This window comes from Geotrypetes seraphini, chromosome 4, assembly GCF_902459505.1.
Source record: "Geotrypetes seraphini chromosome 4, aGeoSer1.1, whole genome shotgun sequence".
NCBI classification, from domain to species: domain Eukaryota; kingdom Metazoa; phylum Chordata; class Amphibia; order Gymnophiona; family Dermophiidae; genus Geotrypetes; species Geotrypetes seraphini.
In genome coordinates, this window is record NC_047087.1 from 238,638,937 (window position 1) to 238,661,211 (window position 22,275).

Sequence of the window (22,275 nt, forward strand, 5' to 3'; positions counted from 1 at the left end):
GAGTCATTACATTACATTTTAGACCGCAAAAACTTCTCGGGTCGATGTAGTTCACAAAAATAAAATACTGGACAATCCCAGCGATCTACAGAGTAGACATTAACCTTTTTTTAATTATCTAGAAACTCTTGTGAATAATATCGATTTTAGTATATTTTCTGAATAAATGTAAGAACAAGACCTTATGAATAAAGTTCCCTATCCCAGCTCATCACCTGGTAAGCATAGTAGGCGCTGTTGGAAATTTTTTATTACAGCCTCGAACCAGAAGAAAACAAACAAGAGATGTAATACGTAGTGGGCGATTTGCTATGAACAAAGTGAATAGTTCCAATATATATTCAGGCGCCTGACCATATAAAACTTTATAACAAAAGTGTCCCCAATTTGGACAGCACACAGACTTTGAATGAAAGCCAATGGAGCTCTCTATTGTAGGATATAATATGATCTGATTTCTTCAAATTGAAGATCAAACATTACTGTTTCATTCTGTATTCTTTGCAATCTGAGCATGTTTGTATGATGTCTGCAAGGTGGACTGAGTTACAGTAGTCCAAAGTAAAGATTGAACAAGAGTCTGAATGCCATAGGTTCAAAATATGTCTTTCTTGGGCAAAATAAAGTATATAGAATATCTTCCATGAGCCCGAGTCTGCATCTGGCACCAGCTCTGTGGCTCCCAATTTGTACAAACCTTTGTAGTTACTCTGACCTTGGCTACCTTTCTCTGGTCTTTCTGCTGGAAAGTACAGAAAGATGTCCCAGAGAGAATGACAGAATTTGAGTTTGTAACCCTCTCAAATGTTGTCAGTAACCATCGGAATGATTAATATCTGTGCACAAGTCTCTCAAAACCCTATGCGGGATCTCGGAGGTTGACCTGGTGTCATTGTGACCTTCCTTAGAATTTGTGATGGAACGAGAGCAGATTATGGAGGCTGTTCTGGAGCCACTAAACCTGTCTAAAGCAGTGGTTTTTCACTGCAAAGCACATGAGCCAATGGTGGCCCGTGGAGATCTTCTGGGCTGCCTGCGCTGCAGTCTGGGGATCCAAACCCTCCCCCTAACCCCCCATGGGATCTAACACTTCTTCCCAGTAGCTGCTCTTTCACTCTTCAGGCCGAAGGTAGCGTGACTGAGGTAAACATGCTGCCGTCAGTGGTCTGGAAGCTTTCCCTCTGCTACTGCTTCCTGTCTCTGCATAGGTGGGAAGCAGTAGCAGAGGAAAAGCTTCCGGGCCACCAAAGGCAGAATGTTTACCTCACTCACACTGCTAACAGCCCGTAAGAGTGCAAGAGCAGCTGCTGGGAAGGAGAAAGGTGAGGAACTACCGGATCTTATGGGGGGGGAAGAGGATGTGGGGGGGGGGGTCAAAGGGGGATCACAGATGCTGTAGTTACTAGAGAGATGTTAGACTGTGCGAATGGGAGAAAAAAAGAAACATGCCAGATCTCCGGGGTAGGGAAGGGAAAGGGGAGGACAGAGATACCAGACCATGGTAAGGAGGAGGAGGGAAGGGTAGGAAAGAGGAGAAGAGGAGATACCAGACCACAAGAGGGAAGAAAGGAAGGGGAAGGGAAGAAGAGAAAGATGCTAGACCAAGGAAGCAAAGGAGGAGAGATTCCAGATTAAGGTAGGAAGAAGGAAGCGAGGAAAGGAGGAGAGAGATACCAGACCTCAAGAAGGGGTAAAGGGAAGGAGAGAGATGGACTACTGGAGGGGAGGGAAGGAGAGAGAGATGCCAGACCATGGAAGGGAGGAGGGAAGGAGAGGGAGATTCCAGACTAAAGTAGGGGAGAGGTAGAAGGGAAGGACAGAGAGATGCCCAACAATTAAGGGGGAGGAATGGAGGGAAGAGAGATGCCAGACAATGGGAAGGAGAAGAGAAAGATGTCAAACCACCAGAGGGGCAGAGAGAGGAGATAATGCACAGGGATAAAGAGGAAGGGGAGAGGGAGGAGATTGTGCACAGGAATGGGAGGGGGGATGGAGAAGCGAAGAGATGGAAAAATGCTGTTTAGAAAAAAGATGAGAAGGGAGAAGAAAGAGGAAAGAGTTGGTATAAGTGGATGGAGGGGAGGGGAAGGGCAGAGAGAGGAGAGTTAAGGAGAATAAACCACTTGTTCAAGACTTATACGTATTTTGCACTAGCAAAAGGCATTTTAATGTTCTCAGCCTTATTTACCTTCCCTTTCATAATAATTCCTTTGCTTTTTTGGGGGCTACTGCTGCACATTGGGCAAAGATTTCAGTATATTGTCTACAATGACACCTAGATCTTTTTCTTGGGTGCTACTTCCTAAGGTGGACCCTAGCATCAAGTAACTATGATTTGGATTATTCTTCCCAATGTACATCACTTTGCATTTCTCCATATTAAAATTCATCTACCATTTGGATGCCCGGTTTTCTAACTTCCTAAGGTCTCTTGCAATTTTTCACAATCTGCATGTGTTTTAACCACTTTGAATAGTATCATGTCATCTGCAATTTTTTTTTTTTCATAACTTTATTTATGAATTTTCACAACAGAACATAACCAAAGGCAATTCAAAATGCAAAAATCAAAACAATGAAAGATACAGAGCTGCCCCTCCCCCCTCCAAAACCCCGATTCCACAAAACAGTCTTGCCTCCATTGGAGATATGGGTCCCAAATCTTATGATAAGCTAAGAGTGTATTATGCTTCAATGCAGTAAGGTGGGACATTAACTGTAAATAATACAAACGAGAGTAAACCTTTTGAAGAGGAGGCACCCTGGGAGTACGCCAATACTGCGCCAAAGCAAGTCTGGCAGCTGTAAAAGCAAAGGCTGCCAATTTCTGTTCAGGAGTTGACAAACCAGGAACTCCCACATTAAGTAAATAACATTCTAGCAACAGGCAACAATGTTTATGAAAAATCTGAACTAAAAAGCAACCCACACGCTGCCAATAAGGTCACACTCCAGGACAGGTCCACCAGGTATGTATAAAATCTCCCCGCTCCCCACAGTTTCACCAACAACTATCAGAACCCACATGAAAAATGGAAAAAAGACGCTCAGGAGTATAATTCCACCTATAATACATCTTAAAACCATTTTCTATATAGTTAAGGGACAATGTAGATTTAAATAACCAACTAAGTAGCCCTCTCCTCTCTGGAACGTCCCACTCCCATTGTGCTTTGGAGGGATCTAGCTGTGATTCTCTTTTTAATAAGGCCCGGTATACTCTAGAAACTCCCCCTCTCCACACTCCTGCCCAAAAAGCCTGTTCAAGCCAAGTTTACTCCAAAGATAACTCCCAAAAAGCCTGCTGAAATAGTAAGATACGCAGGCGCGTATAGAGAAAAGAATCTATTCTCCAAGCCAAATTCCTCTTGCAATTCCTGAAAGGGACGCTTCTGCTCATCTTCCCAAAGTTGACCCAAGGTCCGGAGGCCCGCAGGAATCCACTTACTGCGAATCACCCTTTCTCTACCTGGTGAAGTAGCAGGCAACGCCAAATTGCCATTTGAGAGAAAAACATACGTTCCGGGAACATCCGCCTACGAAAGACATACCAATTCCGAAGAACCACCTGCCGCACACAAACGGTCTTCCGGAACCCAAGGTAACATCCAAAAAGACACCTGGGGGCTAAAATGTTGTTCGATATGAATCAACGGGCAGTCTTCATAAGTAAGCCACAACACTATTTCCTGTAAGAGGGCAGCTTGATAATACAAATGAAAATTGGGAATCCCCATACCCCCTTCCAGTTTAGATCTATATAAAATACTCCGGTGAACCCACGGGGCTTCTTTCACCAGATATAAGCAAAAACCTTACAAGATAGAAGGCGGAAAAAACCATCCGGCAAAGCTACAGGAAGGGCCAAAAAAAATACAATAATTTAGGTAGTAACATCATTTTGACAGCTGAAATCTGGCCTATCCAACTAAGGTGCAATTCCTTCCAACGTTCCAAATCAAGAAATAAGACTCGCAAGCGCTCAGGGAAATTAAATTTGTATAATTGCTTAGAATCTGTTACTAAATTAACACCCAGGTAAGTGATAAAACTAGAGGCCCAAGTGAAAGGGAGGGTAGAACGCAGCCTACGGACCACACGATCCTCCAGAGTAAGAGATAAGATCTCTGATTTAGTCATATTGACTTTGAAACCGGAAAGCAGGCCAAACCATTGTAATTCACGAACCACATTAAATAAAGACACCTCAGGATCATGCAACAAAAGCAAAATATCATCCGCATAAAGCAAAATTTTATGTTGCTGTGCTCTCAATTGAATCCCAAAAATATCCCCCTGATGACAAATCCTGTTCGCGAAAGGCTCCATAGAAAATGCAAAGAGCAAGGGAGAGAGGGCACAGCCCTGATGCGTCCCTCGCACCAAAGGAATAGTGGACAACAAGGTACCATTAAGTTTCAACCTGGATAAAGGGGCATCATATAATAATTGGAGCCAACCATAAAATCTCTGTCCAATACCCATTTTTTTGCAACACCTTAAATAAATAAACCCAACTCACCCGATCAAATGCCTTTTCAGCATCGAGGGACAAAACAAGAGCAGGGATTCCCTCCCGACGTGCATGCCACATTAGATGTAAAGCGGTTTTGATATTATCAAACAGCTGTCGCAGCGCAATAAAGTCCGGCTGATTAGGATGAACTAGTTGTGGCATATAGACCTGCAATCTCAAAGCTAAAACTTTAGTAAAAATTTTATAATCCACATTAAGCAATGAGATAGGCCAATAGGCCTCACAGGAGGTAGAATCTTTCCCCTTTTTATGAATTAAGGTTACAGCCGCCGTACACCAAGTCTGAGGTAACGGATGGGAATCATCACAACTATTAAACACTCTCACCAACAAGAGCACCAATAAATGTTGAAAAGTTTTATAAAATTTATTAGTAAACCCGTCCAACCCAGGGGCAGTATTTAAAGAGAGAGAGAGAGAACCACCTCTTCCACCTCGGCAAGGGTGATAGGTCTAGATAATTGAGCTGTCTCTCCCTCAGACAGAGCCGAAAGTGAAAGTTGTCCTAAATAATCCTCTATATCCTGGTCCAGAGAGGCTGGGTCAGCTTGATAAAGTTCACTATAGGACTGCAAAAAAGCTTTCCCCATATCTGAGACCGAAGTACAATAGGTACCCGAGGAATCAAATACCCAAAATATCATTGCGAGTGGCCCAGGTTTTCAATCTATGCGCTAAGTCTACTACCCCTATCATTAAATTCAAAATATTCCTGCCGTGTCTGACGTAATGCCACTTTAATGCTAGCCAGCTCAATATTTTTTAAATCCAATCGTAATTTGGCCAATTGAGTATTTTCCTGAGTAGTTCTCCACCGCCCCCGCATCTGGGATTCAAGATCAGAAAGTTCCTTCCTTTTAAGCCCGCTCTTCCCGGTTCGCAGCTTCTGAGTATGAGCTTGCAAAGCAATGACTTTCCCTCTAAGCACCGCCTTTAATATCTCCCACAAGATATCATTAATATCATTTAATTCAAGGTAATCCATAATATCCTTTGTCAATTGCACCACATTGGTGGGGTCTGCCAATTAGCAATCATTAAATCTCCATTGTGAGATCTTAAGGGCCCCCCTCCCCCTGTCAACACCAGACTAACCGCAGAGTGATCCACTAAGATCGTAGTGTGAATCTCACAACATCGTACTGTTTGACAGAAAACACCATCTCCCAGCCAATAATCAATGCGAGAATCAGTGTTGTGAACAGCAGAATGGAAAGTATATTCCCATTCCCCAGGATGTTTTATACGCCAAATATCATGTAACCCCCAATGTAGGAGCAGCCGTTGAAACCCCTTATGATCTACAAGGGAGTTGGAATTCCGGCGAGAAGAATTATCCAACTGGGGGTCTAGGATAATATTACAATCACACCCCCAATCAATAAGAAACCATCAGTAAGAGGGTATAAAATTTCATCACGTTGTGTGAAAAATTCCCCTTGACCCACATTTGGAGCATATAAATTACAAAGGGTATACTTCTGATGAGCAATAGTAACCCCCAGAAGTAAATAACAACCTTCCGGATCCCTCAATTCTGAAGACACCTGAACCTGTAAGCTATTATGAAAGAGAATGGCTACTCCCTTAGTTTTCTGTTGATGTTTATTAGAAGCAAAATAAGTGGTCGAATACCCCGGGGGATGCAACACTTGTTCATGTTTAGATAACAAATGTGTCTCCTGTAAAAACACAATCTGGGCCCTCTGACGAGCTAGTTCCCTATAAAGGAGATGACGTTTCATGGGAACATTAAGGCCCCGCACATTTATAGATAATTTTAGGTCACCCATAATCTCAAAAGAGAAACTAAAATCCTAAAATACACTCTACCTAGAACCCACAGTCCCCATAGCATCCCCCATACCCCCTCCCCAAACTTCCCCTCTCCCATCCATAGTAACCACACACGAGAGCACCCACTTAAAGTGCATCCACATAACCCAAGGGAGAAAAGGGCCCCTCCCCATGTGCCCTCCCAGCCAGCCTAAAAAATACCAACCAGGGTAAAATCTCAAAACTAGAAACCAATGTCCTCCCTTGATAAAGCCACACAATATATCGATATAAATCCAACCCCATAGATCAATAATGCAAACCGCAAAACACTCCATAATACAGAAGATAAACACACCACCGAAACAGTGGGAAAGTTGCACACGCAGATAAGAAATAATATCAAAGGTCCTAAAACGAATCCCCATCAAGTGCCAGTTAGAGAGTGCTGTTCCTGGTCAAGCAAATGGCGTTTCAGATGACCACCCTCTCGCCGAACTCGCTGCCACCAAGGTTGTGAAGGTTCTGCCCGACGTGGACGTCCATCAGATATCCGACCCAATGGTGTTGGTGAGGCCTCCGTGAACTGAACCTCAGGAAAGATTTGTGAGGCCTCTGAAAGGGACCGTACAGTGCACAAGGAACCCTCTAAATAAAAAAGGAGAGCAAAAGGGTAGCACCAGCGGTATTTAATTTTTTGGTCCACAAAATATCAAAGTAAGGGCTTCAATTCTGCTCTGCGATGTAAAGTAACAGCAGCCAGATCTTGATAGATTTCAAATTCTAGATCCTCCCATTTGAGCACAGCAAGTGATCTGGCTTTCCGCACAATAGCTTCCTTGATCTTAAAATCTTTAAAGCAAACAATAATATCTCTGGGTTTATTCCCCCGAGGGGCCGCAAAAGCTCGATGTGCTCGCTCAATAGAGATCTCTGGTAAGGATCCACTCTGGACCATCAGCCAATAGTAAAGATGCTATTTGTAGGGCAACCCTCTCACAATCCAGATAATGCTCTGATTCTGGTATTCCCCGGATCCTCAGATTAGTTCGCCGACTCCTGTTCTCTAAATCTTCCAATTTATCATATATATAATTTTGCTGCACCTGTAATTCTTTAGAGTGAAACTCAACTTGGGCAACAGCTGCATGCTGCTCATCACATTGAACCTCCAGATCTCCCACATGGGTGCCCAGCTCAGACAGTTCAGAACGGAGATCGGCTGCCAACATTGTAAATTCACCCCGGAACCCCTTCATCTTGTTCTGTATTTCCCTGAACAGAGATCGCACTTCAGTTAGTGGGTCCGACGGCAGCAAGTCAGAAGGCTCTCCACCCACAGGCTCTACAAGAATTGGTGGTGCAGGCTGTACCGCGAGCGGCGGTGTAGGCCCCTCCTCACCCTTTGGCGCCATCTTAGCAGCGTCGGTCTGCAAAGGGCCGAAGGCAAAATCCTTCAACGTCCGACGGACCGATTGTGCCATAAAAACACAAGACACTCTGCAAAAGAAATCCGCTCGCAGATCTGCAGTTTGCAGGGTTGGATTCGCTATTTAGGGAGGGAAATCAATACAAATTAGGCTCGAGGCATACAGAGCTGAGCACGATGACGACACTTCCCCCCATGTCATCTGCAAATTTAATCATGTCACTCGTTCTATTTCCAGATCATTTATAAAAATGTTTTTTTTAAATTCTTTATTCATTTTATAACTTACATCAAGTGCACAGTAAATATCAAACAATTATATACAACATCACTTGAAAAGTGTTCAATATCATACACCAATAAGATTTAACCCCCACCCCCTCCCAAATTCACATATAACTAATATATGCCTCTCAAAATAATATATATATGATCTTCATATATATATTCTTAATGGAAAACCAAGAAAACCCCCCATCCCAAATCCACATGTGTATTAAAATTGGGAAAAGTGTAACTTATTCATTACTATAATTTAATAATGGTCCCCACACATCCTTAAATTTCTTATAATAACCTTTTTGAACTGCCAACGCTCTTTCCATTTTATACACATGACAAATTGAATTCCACCAAAAACAATAATTCAGTCTTCTACAGTCCTTCCAATTATATGTTATTTGTTGGATGGCAACTCCTGTTAATATCATCAAAAGCCTGTTATTGTTAGCAGATATTTGACATTTAGCTCTCATAGACATGCCAAATAAAATAGTGTCATATGACAATGCTACATGATTCTCTAACAGGCAATTTATTTGATCCCAAATAGACTCCCAAAATGCCTTGAATGGACAATAAAACAATAAATGATCTAAAGTTCCAGCTTCGAGATGACAATGCCAACATCTATTAGACTTAGAGCAATCCAATTTTTGTAAACGAACAGGGGTCCAGAGTGCTCTATGCAACAGGAAAAACCATATTTGCCTCATAGACGCAGACATTGTACATTTCATCCTCCAAGACCAAATACGTGTCCATTGAGATACATTAATTTGATGCTTTAATCTCAATGCTCCAAATATCTCTAAGTCCAGTATTCTTTCAAATTCAATAGTTTTTCAGCATTGCCTCTCTCCTACCCTACTTTGACTGTATCAATAATGTGCCATTTAATATCTTGAAGCGTATGACTCATCAGTTGCCAGTGCCGAACCAAAGTTGCCAGTACTGAACCAAAGGGGCTGTATCATTGTCTGTATTTACTCTAGATTTGTGCTCATTCAAACACATTTTTATACGTGTATTTTAAAAAATGTTTAATAGTACCAATCCAAGTACAGATCCCTCTACCATTCACCCTCCTCCATTGAGAAAGATGGCCATTTAACCCTACTCTCTGTTTTCTGTCCAATAACAGTTCCTAATCCACAACAGAACATTGCTTCCTATCCTATGACTTTTTAGGGTTTTTTTTAAAGGTTTTCTTAGGAGTCTTTCGGGGGGGGAGAGAGGGGGAGGGTTCAATGTGTGCAGGACCCAGTGGGCCACCAATAAATTTTTGCAAGGAATCCAGCTGGCCTTTTTTAAAAATATCTTTCCTGTCAGTGCATGAGCCAATCTTTATTCCCACACTGGCAGGAAGGGAGACAATTTATTCACTGTGAGGCAAATGGCTACAGATTACTGCAGTAGCTTGTACCGTTTTGTCTGTCATCACACACTTTTTAACACTATTGTAATTTGCATGCCATTAATTTACTGTGTTGTGAGTAAAAGATTTATTTTTTTAGCATGGGTTAGAATGCTATGTGGTAAAGCTTAGTGCAGCACTCTAATGTATCACTTACTGCAATGAGGGCAGAACAAGTCTCAAAGGATGATAGGGCCAACGATGAAAAGTACTGGCAGATGTGATATAACAGAATCACCACCACTGACTACTGGGCTGAGAAATACAGAAATAGAAGCACAGAAAACTGAAGGCAGATAAAGACCATATGGCCATATGAAATGGAGGAGTGGCCTAGTGGTTAGACCAGCTGCCTCAGCACCCTGAGGTTGTGACTCTGGGCAAGTGACTTAGCATTTCATTGCTCCAGATACAAAATAAGTACCTGTCTAAAATATATAAACTGTTTTGACTGTGTAACCACACAGAAGAAGTGGTATACAAGTCCCATCCCCTTTAGCCCTATCTAGTCTGCCTATCCTCTTAGAGATCCAATGTACTTGTCTCAAACTTTCTAGAAATAAAGGAGAAAAGTAACAGTAGAAGCAGATTCATAAAAGGACAGCTGAATTTCTGTAAGTGCATGGACAAAAGACTGAAAGGAAAACAAAATGTACCGTAGAACATTTACTACAAATGAAGCATGTATTTTGAGTTAGCCTGAAAAAAGGAAAGGATAAAAGAGATAAAAGGATAAAAGACAAACTATGTAAGTCAAATTTATGTACTGTAGCTCTTAAGTATTAATAGGAGATACTAGCAGAGAGTGAGGTAAAGGCAATACTAGCAGAGAGTGAGGTAAAAGCAATATCAGGGAATCTGAACGGAGTGTAAGCAGAAGAACATAGGCCAGGACTAGTAGAATCACATGAGGAAATAAGAGTTGAGAGGATATTGTAAGCCAGTGGTCTCAAACTCACGGCTCACCAGGTACTATTTTGAGGCCCTTGGAATTATAAAGAATGATTCTTTATGGAAAACTTGTGCCTTAAGTGTCCGGCAGTCGTGATCTGGAACATTGCCCGCCTCACTGCTGTAACCTTATGCAAGCACTTTCCTGCGTCTGTATGCGATTGTCCTCTCCACTCCACCTCACAATCGCGTACAGATGCAGGAAAGCGTTAGTGTGAGGTTACAGCAGTGAGGCAGGCAAAGTTCCAGAATGAAGGTAACCATTGGAGGCAATGCAGCTTGTGCGTATGTCCGGTGCTGGAAGAGGTGAGAGCTGAAGGCGGTTGCGGACATGACCACCGGACAGTTAAGGCACACGTTTTCCATAAATAATCATTTTTTTTTAATACCGAGGGCCTCAAAATACTGTAGTTGGTCCAAAATCTTGTCTCTTGCAGTTAATACTTTGATAGTTTTTCACTTTCTGGATGTTGCACTGCTTTCAGCTGTGTATAGCTGAAAGTATCAGAAGCATATAGCCTGTTGGGTTCTGGTATGTTGTGTATATCCTCTTTGGTAAATACAGATGCAAAAAACGTGTTCAGTTTATCGGCAATGGTTTTGTCTTCCTTTAGCACTCCCTTTATTCCATGATCATCTAACGGTCCCACTGCTTCCTTTGCGGGTCGTTTCCCCTTAATATATCGAAAGAACGGCTTGAAGTTTTTTGCCTCCTTGGCTATTTTTTCCTCATTGTCTCTTTTGGCCCCTTTTACCGCTTTATGGCACCTTTGTTGATGCTGTTTGTGTTTCTTCCAGTTTTCGTCCGTTTTTGACCTTTTCCATTCCTTGAATGAAGTCTTCTTGTCTCTGATCACTTCCTTCACCGCTACAGTGAGCCACGCCGGTTCTTTGTTCTTTTTCCTCTTGGATCCCTTGCTGATACGTGGTATATATAGATTTTGCGCCTCGGTGACTGTGTCCTTAAAAAGGGTCTATGCCTGCTTTAGCATTTTTACAGTTGCTTATCCTCTTTTTGATCTTCTTTCCCACCATGAGTCTCATCCTTTCGTAATTCCCTTTTCTGAAGTTCATCGCCGTGGCCGTCGTTCTGGATCGATGCTTCGCCCCTGCATCCAGGTCGAAGTGGATCATATTGTGATCACTGGTTCCTAGCGTCCCCTCTACTACTACATCTTGCGCCTCTCCTCGTAGTCCATTTAGAATTAAATCCAGAATTGCATTTCCTCTTGTCGAAAACCAGCTTTGGTTATGGGTACTTGGCTGATCAGATTTTTTGATTGTCCAAGTACCCATTTAGGCCATTTTTTAGACTTTTTTTTCTTTGATTAGGAGCCCCTTAGTATATTATAGATCACTATCATATCTCCCTTCAGCCATCTCTTCTACAAACTGGCTTTTTCTCATAGGGAAGTTGTCCCATCCCCTTTATCATTTTGTCACCCTTCTTTGTACCTTATCTAATTCCACAGTACCTTTTTTGAAATGTGATAACTAGAATTGCACACAATATTCGAGGTACGGTCACACCATGGAGCAATACAAGGGCATTATAACATTCTCATATTTGTTTTCCTTTCCTAATAATTCCTTATATGCTTTTTCTGTGTATACATTATATCCCAAAACATTAATCTTTTAGCAAGGTAAAACTGGGAGTAACATGTCCCATAAAACTTACACATCTGGTTTAAAACTTAGAAAAAAAATTCATATAAATTCCTCTGCAATTCTTACTTGTTGTTTGCCTCCTTTTCTTTAATTTTGACTTTTTGCTTTTTTTCTCCTCTCCCTTCCTGGTATTAGGCCTCTCTCATCTGACACAGCAGTACAGAGGTAGCAGTTCTGGGCTCTGCTATGCAACAGTAGCATGCTCTAGGCTCAGGCTTGTCAGCCTTACCAATGTCAGCAAAGGCCTATGGGAGATCATATTCATATCTGATCTTGGAGCATGTCAGTACAAACAGCCTCAGATTGCCCCAGCCTAAATTAAATCAGTGCTTAAAGGTATCAAAGGACCTTGGTACAGCGAAGAGGTGCTAAAGACAGCTAAGATGTGTTAATGTCTGGTGCTTAAGAGGCAAAAAACAAAAGGAATTGACCCCAAGATATCCACAGAGAAGAAAATCCAGAGAAAATCAAAAAAATCTCTGTGGAGTGACGATGTTTCTAAATGGACTTTATTTGAAAGAGTCAAAGTTCCAAAGGTACACCAAAATCATCCACATAAAATAATTTCATCCACATAAAAATAGGTTATCCACATAAAAGCCTTAAATGAACTAGGGATACAGGACCCAACATGGTCCACGTTTCGACAAAAAAGTCTTCTTCAGGGGTCCCTGGGGGTCCTATAAAGGTGAATACATGGGAAACAATTGTGTGGTGAACCGGAAGTGAGACAATTGTGAACCGAAGTGAGACAATTGTTTCCCACGTATTCACCTTTACAGGACCCCCAGGGACCCCTGAAGAAGACTTTTTGTCGAAACGTGGTTCGTGTTGGGTCCTGTATACCTAGCGGACTAGGTCCTTTAAGGCTTTTATGTGGATAACCTATTTTTATGTGGACGAAATTATTTTATGTGGATGATTTTGGTGTACCTTTGGAACTTTGACTCTTTCAAATAAAGTCCATTTAGGAACATCGTCGCTCCACAGAGTTTTTTTCTGGTGCTTAAGAGGGACAGCTTAAGATATACAATAAGTCCAGGTGCATGGTCTAACAGTAGTTAGGTTAATCAGAAACCATTCAAAGTGAAATTGGAAATTACATTTGACTTCTTCTCCAGTCTCTCACACCTCACTCACCTTATTCACGATTGTTTCAAACAATTTACAAAAGATAGGGGTACTTAACTTCAATAGATTCTATTTTTAGAACAAGCCTCAAATGTATAAATATGGGAGATTAGAACTCCCCCCTCTCTCTCCCTAGAACATCACCCCCTTCTCTCTTTTTTCTTTCCTCTGAACTCTGTAAGACAGGAAGACTGTCTTTTCTTTCTCATTATTTGTAATATGCTTGATGTATCTTTATGAATCTTGCTTTTCTGTAATATTAAGCTTATTTCTACATTATATTCTCTATGTAATCACTTCTGGCTGTGCTTGTCATTTGATTTTACTTCCTACTGAATCTTCTGCAAGGGTATTGAACCCAGGACCTAGCGGATTTGTAAGGCCGCTTCAACCTTACCCCTCCAACCTTACATTTGGGGGGCTAAACCTTACAAGGTTGTGTCTGTAACACTGGCAATAGCAGCTTCAAAGTCTAGACCTTGGACTGCAGCAGAGCCTTATCTGCCTGAAGCAGGTGCCATATCACATTTTAAGAGGGGGGGGGTTATAAAAACAGCGCTCAAAAATGGGCACAAAAAAATTGGTGCTAAGTGCACTGATTCCCACACCTAACTTTGGACACCAGGCTTATGGCTGCTGAAACTAGGTATAAATGCTGGCACCCAAGTTAGATGCACTGAGGCAGTATTCTATAACTACATGCAGAACTTTTTGGAATACCTCTAATGTGACTATGCCCCTCCCATGGCCATGCCTCCTTTTGGGATACATCCTGAGAATTAGGCTCCCTGACATAGAAGAGAGTGTGCAAATTTTAATGATTGCCAATTAGCATTGTTGATTGTTAATACCCAATCATTGATAGTTAAGAGCTCATTAACTAATTAATTTGTGTGCACATCTTAGCAACACACCCAAATTTGGGTGGTATATATAGAATTCACAGGTTTATACCCAGTTTTTCCAAAAATGTACTTAATTTTTTCTATACATAATTTACAGAAAAGGATATCATGTTTTCAGTACTCAAATAGCAGAGTAAGGTCTCCAAACACAGATAGCGGCCTAATGCTGGGACACAACCCAACATTATTAACTTGTGCTTGGCTCTCGTAATGGCAACATTCAGACGCCTCCAGTCTTTCAGAAGATCTCCGAGCTGTTAGGAATGAAAAGAAACAGGCAGTTGATGTCTTATCAAAAGCAACCAAAAGAATCAAACTTTACCTCAAGCTTTTTCACAAAGCATCCGAAAGAATCAAACTTTACCGCAAGCTTTTTCACAAAGCATCCGAGAAATAAGAAGCGCCCAGCTCAATCTTAGCAACCTCCTGATCCACCAAGGACCAGTCATCAGACTCCCGGTCAAGAACACACTTGTATCACTGGAAATATCCACAGGTCATCAGACTGCCACACTTCGCCGCCTGGGCCACCAGGGCAGCCACATCAAAACTTTGCTTAAGAAGAGACTCCAACCTATGATCCTGAGAGTCCTGCAAGGCTGAGCCGCCTTCAACCGACACTGTATGCCGATGCGCAATGGCTGAGACCATCGCATCAATAACAGGAGACTTCATGATATCTCTTTCCCCATCAGGAATGGGATACAGCCAAATCATGGGCTGCTTCCAGCACCTTCCACTGCGCATGCACTACATCCCAAATATTCTTCTGATGCATAGGAAAAGAACGGGAGGCCCAACAGATCCCATAAAATAAGGGGGTCTGCCACACACGAGGGCTCCTTCGTGTCTTCCTCAAACCAATGAAACCTGAAGAATAAGCTCCTGAAGGTCTTCCCACTGAAAAATGCACACCACCGACGCATCCTCGCCAGCTGGTGTCTCTACAAAACTCATGTGCGTATTATCGCCCCCCCTCCCCCCGAGAGGATCTTGGGGATCCAACAAGGGGTCTAAGTCCTCATCAAGCAAAAATGCATCTGCAAACAGAAAATCTTCATCCCATAAGACCCGCGGCTGCTTGGATGAAGATGGGGGGATTGGGCCGGAGCCGACGCCAGGAGCCGAACGGGGGTGAACATGGAAGGCAAAAGTCTCCTGTAAAATCCAGAGATACCCGGGGAAGAAACAGGACCCCCAGTCGCCTGCAAGTAAGCTTTGTAAATGGCTAAAAACAAAATCTGGGGCAAACCCCCCTGGTGGCAAAGTAGGACTCACTGCCAAAGCAGGAGAGCCAGCACAAACTTGTTCCCATTTCTCTAAGACAGGGGGAAGGTAACCTGAGGCTGCACATAAGATGGTGGAGCTTCCCTCCAAAACTGGCAAAAAAACATGCCGAAAAAAACCCTCCTAGGCCTGCAGCAGCAAAGAGGCCTGAACAGACCCAGCCGCTAAGGCAGGCAAGCCTGCAGTTAAGAAAAAGGGAGTCCTCAGCATTATTGGTGGTAAGGGAAACCTCCTTTCTTTGACCATCAGTGGCTGGGGAAATCCCTGTGTGGGCAGTAGGGGAAGCCCGGGCTTCCTCACTGCCTGCTGCCGATTTGCGGAGCACACACGAAGGGGAACTCTGCTCGCCAGCACCCAAAGCTGATGAGGATTCCCCTTCGCGGTGGCCGCATCAACTGCGTGCCTGGAGCATAATGAGCACTTTTGCAGCTTAAAAGTACTCATTGCGAAAACCACTACAGGGAAAACAAAAAAATGCCAGTTAGCAATAAAATTCAATTAAACTTAATTGAAGGTTTCCCTTTAGACCGGCACTGTCTCATGACTTTTTTTTTTCTCAATACAACATTAATTTGATTTGAATAGATCCCACTGGCTCTCTAAGCTATATGCTTTGCCGGTAGTTGGTGGCAAGGCTTACAGCTGAGGCACTTCTAAAGATAAAAATGTGGGGAGGTAGGGGAAATGGGGGGAGGGACTCAGCCAGTCAAGTGTGGCTTGTCCGGGGTTGGGCAGACCCCCAAAAGGGTCCCCCCAAGCTCAATCCAACACCACAAACAGGGATAAGAAGGCCAATTTAAGCAAAATCCAACAGCACTACACTAAACCAGGGAAAGACTGCACAGGCTTACCACCTCCACCTGCTAAAGACTCAGAGCAGACTGATTGTACTTGGGACTGCCAGCCCATTTGTACTACAGCCAGAAGTTTGGGCTCAGTCTCCACCTGCTGGTCATGGTGAGCTATTACCCATCTGTTTCTGTGCCACTGTAGTCTGGAGGGACGATAAAGAAGTGCAAAGTTCTTGTTACCCTTTTTTAGCATGAGGATTGGAGAAGATTGGGAGAATGCTGGAAGCTAAGGTACTTTAAGTAGTAACTTACTAATGGGTCAAGATGGGAGCATAATCCCTTTATCATGATGAGCTGCAGGGGCACTGGGATGAAGGCCTAATAAGGAAAAAATGCATGACAGGAGACTAGGCAAACAGTGGAAGGGATTCAGGTTTTGCTTTTTTACAATAAAGTAGAAAACATTTCCACTTGAAACTGTATGACCTCTGAGTAGAAAAAGCATCACTTTACTCATTTTAAGGTTCATAATTCAGTATGCTTGAGAGCAGCAAAATTATCCAAATAACTTTGCCTAGATATTTAGCACAGCTAATTGCTAAATATCAGTGCTCTTTAGAAAAAGTGAAACCACTCTCCAAAAATGATTGCATTGCTACCAATTTTTACCTGGGTCAACTTTTTTCTGGATCTCAGTAAGTACCATGCTTAACGAATCTGGTAAGTCACTATTAATTTCATATGTTTTGTGCTGTACATAGCATGAAAGTGCTAAAGGAGTTAACCTACATTTCCATCAGTATTGCTCCTAACGAAAGACACAATGATGATGCTCTTGTCTCTTCCTTGATATTTGTCCACAGTATTAACCTCCACATTACTGACAGAAGATTTGGCCAGCAACTCAGAGATTATTTTTAATTGCTGTCTGTATGGAGCAATGATACCCACATCACAGGATTTACAGCCAGCCTTAAAAGAAAAGAAGAATGTGTGTTAGTGAGAATATACAAAAGCCTCGCATTTCAGTTCTTCACATGGCCTTATGATGAACATTTATTGTTGACAAACTATAATTTAGACATGTAACAGAGGAACAAAACCTGTTACATACCGGATTGTAAGCTTTAAAAGAGACTGACACCCTGTATGGAAGACTTTTTGTCTTTTGATTATACGGTTTTGGCTTCCTGAAGAAACAATGAAACGTGGCACATCAAGGCCAAAGAATTTTACACAATAAGATAAGTTCTGTTCAATAGTTCTTGATGCCATGAAGTGTTATATTTTTGTAAAGTGAAAGTTCTGCACTGATTTGGTGGTGAGGTTTTTGGGGGACATTGATCCCTTTTTCCTCCATGTCTCTGAGCACAACCTATCCACATATGAAAGTATGATAAAAATCTTGTTATAAGAAACTTTTTGAATCCATCATTGTGATTTATGTAAGCGTGTTATTTATTTTTTCATTCTCTAAATTTAAAGCTTGAAACTAGCCTTAAACTGGCTGTTCCAACTAGATGGAACAGCATCCATAAAATGCCAGTATCAATGTATAAAAACTTAACACATCTTAGACGACTGGCAACCTGTAGAAACTGCTTTTGGATTTAAATGTACTTTTAAATGACATCATTTGTGTCTTGTCTGCCTTTGATGTGGCAACAAGTCTTGTCTGTTGATCAGATTTCTACCATCTGCAACATCCTTCTATCATGTGCTCAGTTGCTTAAGCATCTTACTCTTACTTCAACAGATTCATCCATCATTGCAGGCATCAAGGAGCATTTCCAACATGTAATATGCACTTATTTTCCTGTTCATCCACTACACCGTGTTGGTTCTTTTCTACACCCATGTCTGAAACACAATCCAATTATCCTCTCAGATGATGTAAAAACACAGGTAACCAAATCTTTGGGAAGATTGTACCAAAACCAGATCAAAATGGAAGGCTCTATTTGTGATTTACAATTAATTGTACAAAATATTGTCCCTTTTTATACTTTAATAAAAAGATTTAAAAATATAAAATCATAAGCATTTGAGGCTTGTGCAGCTAAGGTAAGGGAGGTTGAGGAGGGGGACAAAGTCTGTCCATGTGACATTCTCTAACTGGTGATTGGTTTTAAGGCCCATAATTAGAGTGTTCTATAAGGTGCCCTTGGTGTATAGTGCCAAGCTAAAACCTGGAAAGTGAAAATGAGAGCTGTTGCTGTCAGAAACTTTGTAAGTCAGCTGACAGTAGAAGGTATCCATAAGTGTTCGAAAGTGGTGTTACTTTGTTGTACATTAGTGGGTTTTCTCTTGCCAGTTCCTCTTGTCATATTGCCTATATACGTTCCTTAGTACTATAACATTTTAGAAGCCCTTGAAGCAGGTGTGCCTCCAAAACATGTTGGATACATATTTGACTGAAATAGACATGATAGACTGAGGGCATATGATATATGGTAGAGATAAACTATAATGAATGTCCACTTTCAGTTTATTTGCATTTTCTATACCACCTTCACCAACATTCATTCTGGGTTATAAAAATAACACATTGTACTACTTTTTTGTACATGTGGTTTCATGTTTATAATTTTAAAAAACACTTTTCAATCTTTGTAACTATTTGATATATAGATTTTTTTCCTCCTTTGTTTTATTTGTGATATTGTCTATCTTGGGGAAAAAGGTGTGTCTAACTGGCTCCATGAAAAACTGAACTGGTCCCTTATTACATTGGCAGGTAAAAAATGGTGCCCATGCATGGTGAGCTTCCTCAAAAATGCACTGGGCTCTGTTGGCGACACCTCCATGTTCTGAGAATTTCGTATCCTGCTTGTCCTTAGAGAACACTGATAGAAGACGAAAGAGGGAAACAAGTCTAGAAATCAACAAGGATACCATCAAGTGCATATAAATTCATAGGTCTTAACCTAAATCTCCCTTACATTTCTAATGTTTTTTCTACTGAACATGGAGTTCTGAATATCTAATACATACGCAGGACAAATAAATCCCAATACACACTAAAGATATATACTTTACTATTTCTGCAAAAACTCACTAATCTGATTCAACATCCCAGCTCCTTCCTTTGGACAAATATAACAATAGCCTTCTTTTATGTATATTCCTCCCACTTTCCACAGTGCAGTCTCCAATCTAAGAATATTTTATTTACAACAAAATTCCTCCTGAAGCCCTCTCCCTCAATTCAGCCACATTTATTCCCTCCATACTATCAGGTTTTAGTCAATTTATAGGCTCATTTTCAAAACAGAAAAATGTCCAAAGCGGCATATAGATTTTATTTTTTTAGCAAACATCCAAATCGCTATTTTCCAAACCTATATTCATTGTGGATATCCTGAAAATCTGACTGGATAGGTATACCAACAATGGCTAGACTGAGAACCCGTAAAGTAATTTGTTATAGCTATGTTCGAAAACTGTGTACAAAAAAATCTACCTTAATAAAAAGTGAGGTCAGGAACACCACCAGCTTTGCTTCCATCACATTACTTACTCCACCCTTATCTGCAGTTTCTGGTGCTGGTACCTGTCCAAAAAGAAAAGCAAAATCGTACACCTCATTCTTTGATCAAGGGTTGATAAGGAAAACTCATTCTTTATACTTTGTATTAAGAGTCTGGAAAAAAAGTGCTATTACTTTTCCCTGAGGACTAATCACAGATTTTGTGTTATACTTTTAAAAAGATGTAAATCTAGACCATCACAGCAAAAATATTCAAAAGCCTAGCATGTCCAAGAGATATCTGGAACTAGATTTGCACCTTTGACATCTAAGATCAGTGAAAGATCTGCTACCCATTCTGTGTGTGTACTGTACTAGGTTAAGGAACTAACTGATGAGGAGGATAATCCAGTTCACCTTTTCTGTGTTCAGGAAACAGACAGCATTGCTTGGTTCGAGTACATCTTTCAACCAGGTTTCTGAATAATCTGTAAATAATTCCATTTTTAGCTTCAAATCCTTTAGGTTGGGCAGGTTTACAGTGGCTGTGCCTACTTTTTCTGACCCACACTCCAGCTTTCCTTCATACACCAGCTTATTCGTCAATGCCATTATTTTACTAGAGAAAATAAATTTTCAAGTGTTAGAAAACTAACTTAAAACATCATTGGAAAAAAGTAGATTAATGTTTATTATAACATTTAAATACCTATTCATTCTGTACTGTACAGTCAGCTGGACAACAGCTTCCTTGTTTTGCTCTAATCTCTTGAAAAGACTTTCATTCATTCCGAGATCCCTAATAGAATACAAACATCAAAGCATTGCATTGAAGGTACCGTGTTAAAATAAAAAAGAGTGACTTCAAAAGTAGTAAAAATGGTTCTTTACCTTGCTTCTGCACTTTGCACAAGTGGGGGCAGCTGCTGATGGTCCCCTACGAGCACAAATCTGCTGGCATAAAAAAGGGGGCCTAGACAAACAGGCTGGCTTATCTGTGATGCCTCATCCACAATGCAGAAGTCAAAACGCCTCCGAGTGAAAATAGGATGGTTAATTCCCATGCATGTTGTTGCAACTACAGGCTAAATATCCAGCAGAAGAAAAACAAAACAAGAGTATTTTCCAAAGAACTGAAATCAAAGTTCTTTCTTCATCTTTCAACTTCTAAAATGATTTGACAGCAAACCAAAAATTGACTTAAGGGTCAGAGCTGGAAAGCTAATTGGGCTTGTCTTCTAATTTTCAACACGAGTAAATTTGGTGGTAGAGTTCATTAGTAAGAGGGCTACCATCATTTAGCAGATAAATATTTATGTCAATCAGTGAGTTCCGGGGAGCTCTAGACCAGTGGTTCCCAACCCTGTCCTGGAGGAACACCAGGCCAATTGGGTTTTCAGGCTAGCCCTAATGAATATGCATGAAGCAAATTTGCATGCCTATCACTTCCATCATATGCAAATCTCTCTCATGCATATTCATTAGGGCTAGCCTGAAAATCCGATTGGCCTGGTGTTCCTCCAGGACAGGGTTGGGAATCACTGCTCTAGACAATAAGCCTGTTAGAACTTTATAATTGAAATATTTGAAGGAACAACAGTAAACAAAGTTATTTCCTTATATCTCTTATCTCAAATTCCATTCTTTTCTTACATCAGATATATTCTCTTTCTCTCTTATGTAAACATTTACAGGATCCATTTATTTTAAGATGTCTTCCCAGGAATATAACTACCCTTGACCTCATCAGATATTCTCATTTTCAATTTGTGATATCTAACTTATGCACCTGCAATTGCCAATACATACTGTTAATGATTTTTAAAATACTAATTTAGAAGCTGACTAATGGTTCAGTTTCTCTGCAGGAAAGTACAATTTAATCCAGAGATTGGATAGCTGTTCCTGGGATCAAATGAGAGCGCTGCTACATGCATGCTGAAAGTACCAGGTTCTAGACTATCTTCAGGTTGCAGGGATAATGAAAACTACTAAATTACCTGGCTATTATACAGCTCCTCCAAATGGCATAAAGATGTAATTGCATTCACTTTGCAAATTTCTTCCTCTGTGAACTTTCGAATATCTGGATGAATCTTTTGAGAACGCCCCAAACGTAAAAATCCTACTTTAAATTTAACAAGCTTCAGCAAAATATTGTCCACAGCTGAATGTGTATAGCTGGTTAGCAACACACTGAATTTACAAGCATAAAGAATCCTCACCTGTAAGGGAAAGAAAAACCAGTGTGTACTTTAGAAGAGGAGAAACTTAAAAATAGTTCTCTAGATGAAAACTCCCTTTATTAATTTAGAATTAATTTAGAAGATGAATCAGTACAGGGCTATCTACCCTCCCCCCTCAACTATCTGTTCTATAGAACACTTCTTGAAAGCAGCAATAGAAGATACAATAAACTGTAGACAGAAATGATAAAAACAAATAATTTAGTTATATAGTTATAAAATGGAAGGCATTCAAGTTTTGAAATAGAAGGGTTTTGTTTCCATAATTTTAGGAGAAAAATGGGCAAACTAAGGCCTAAGGAAACCTTTATTCCAACTCTAACACATTTCTGAAAATGTTGTGTCAGTTGATGCTCCAACGATGTGCTTTGCTCCCTGCCAAGAAA

At 41.1% G+C, this 22,275-nt stretch overlaps 1 protein-coding gene across 2 annotated transcripts in view; it reads right to left on the reverse strand.

Annotated features, from left to right (window-relative positions):
* The window catches only part of DNA2 (DNA replication helicase/nuclease 2), a 93,258-nt gene that overhangs the window by 9,254 nt on the left and 61,729 nt on the right, over positions 1 to 22,275 (reverse strand). For both annotated transcript variants that reach the window (XM_033942266.1, XM_033942267.1), the window contains 7 exons: positions 21,644 to 21,868; positions 20,535 to 20,728; positions 20,353 to 20,442; positions 20,061 to 20,262; positions 19,638 to 19,727; positions 16,964 to 17,146; positions 14,204 to 14,350 (listed from right to left, as the gene is read on the reverse strand). In XM_033942266.1, the coding sequence (XP_033798157.1) occupies positions 14,204 to 14,350; positions 16,964 to 17,146; positions 19,638 to 19,727; positions 20,061 to 20,262; positions 20,353 to 20,442; positions 20,535 to 20,728; positions 21,644 to 21,868 (1,131 nt within the window). The remainder of the gene's footprint in view (positions 1 to 14,203; positions 14,351 to 16,963; positions 17,147 to 19,637; positions 19,728 to 20,060; positions 20,263 to 20,352; positions 20,443 to 20,534; positions 20,729 to 21,643; positions 21,869 to 22,275) is intronic.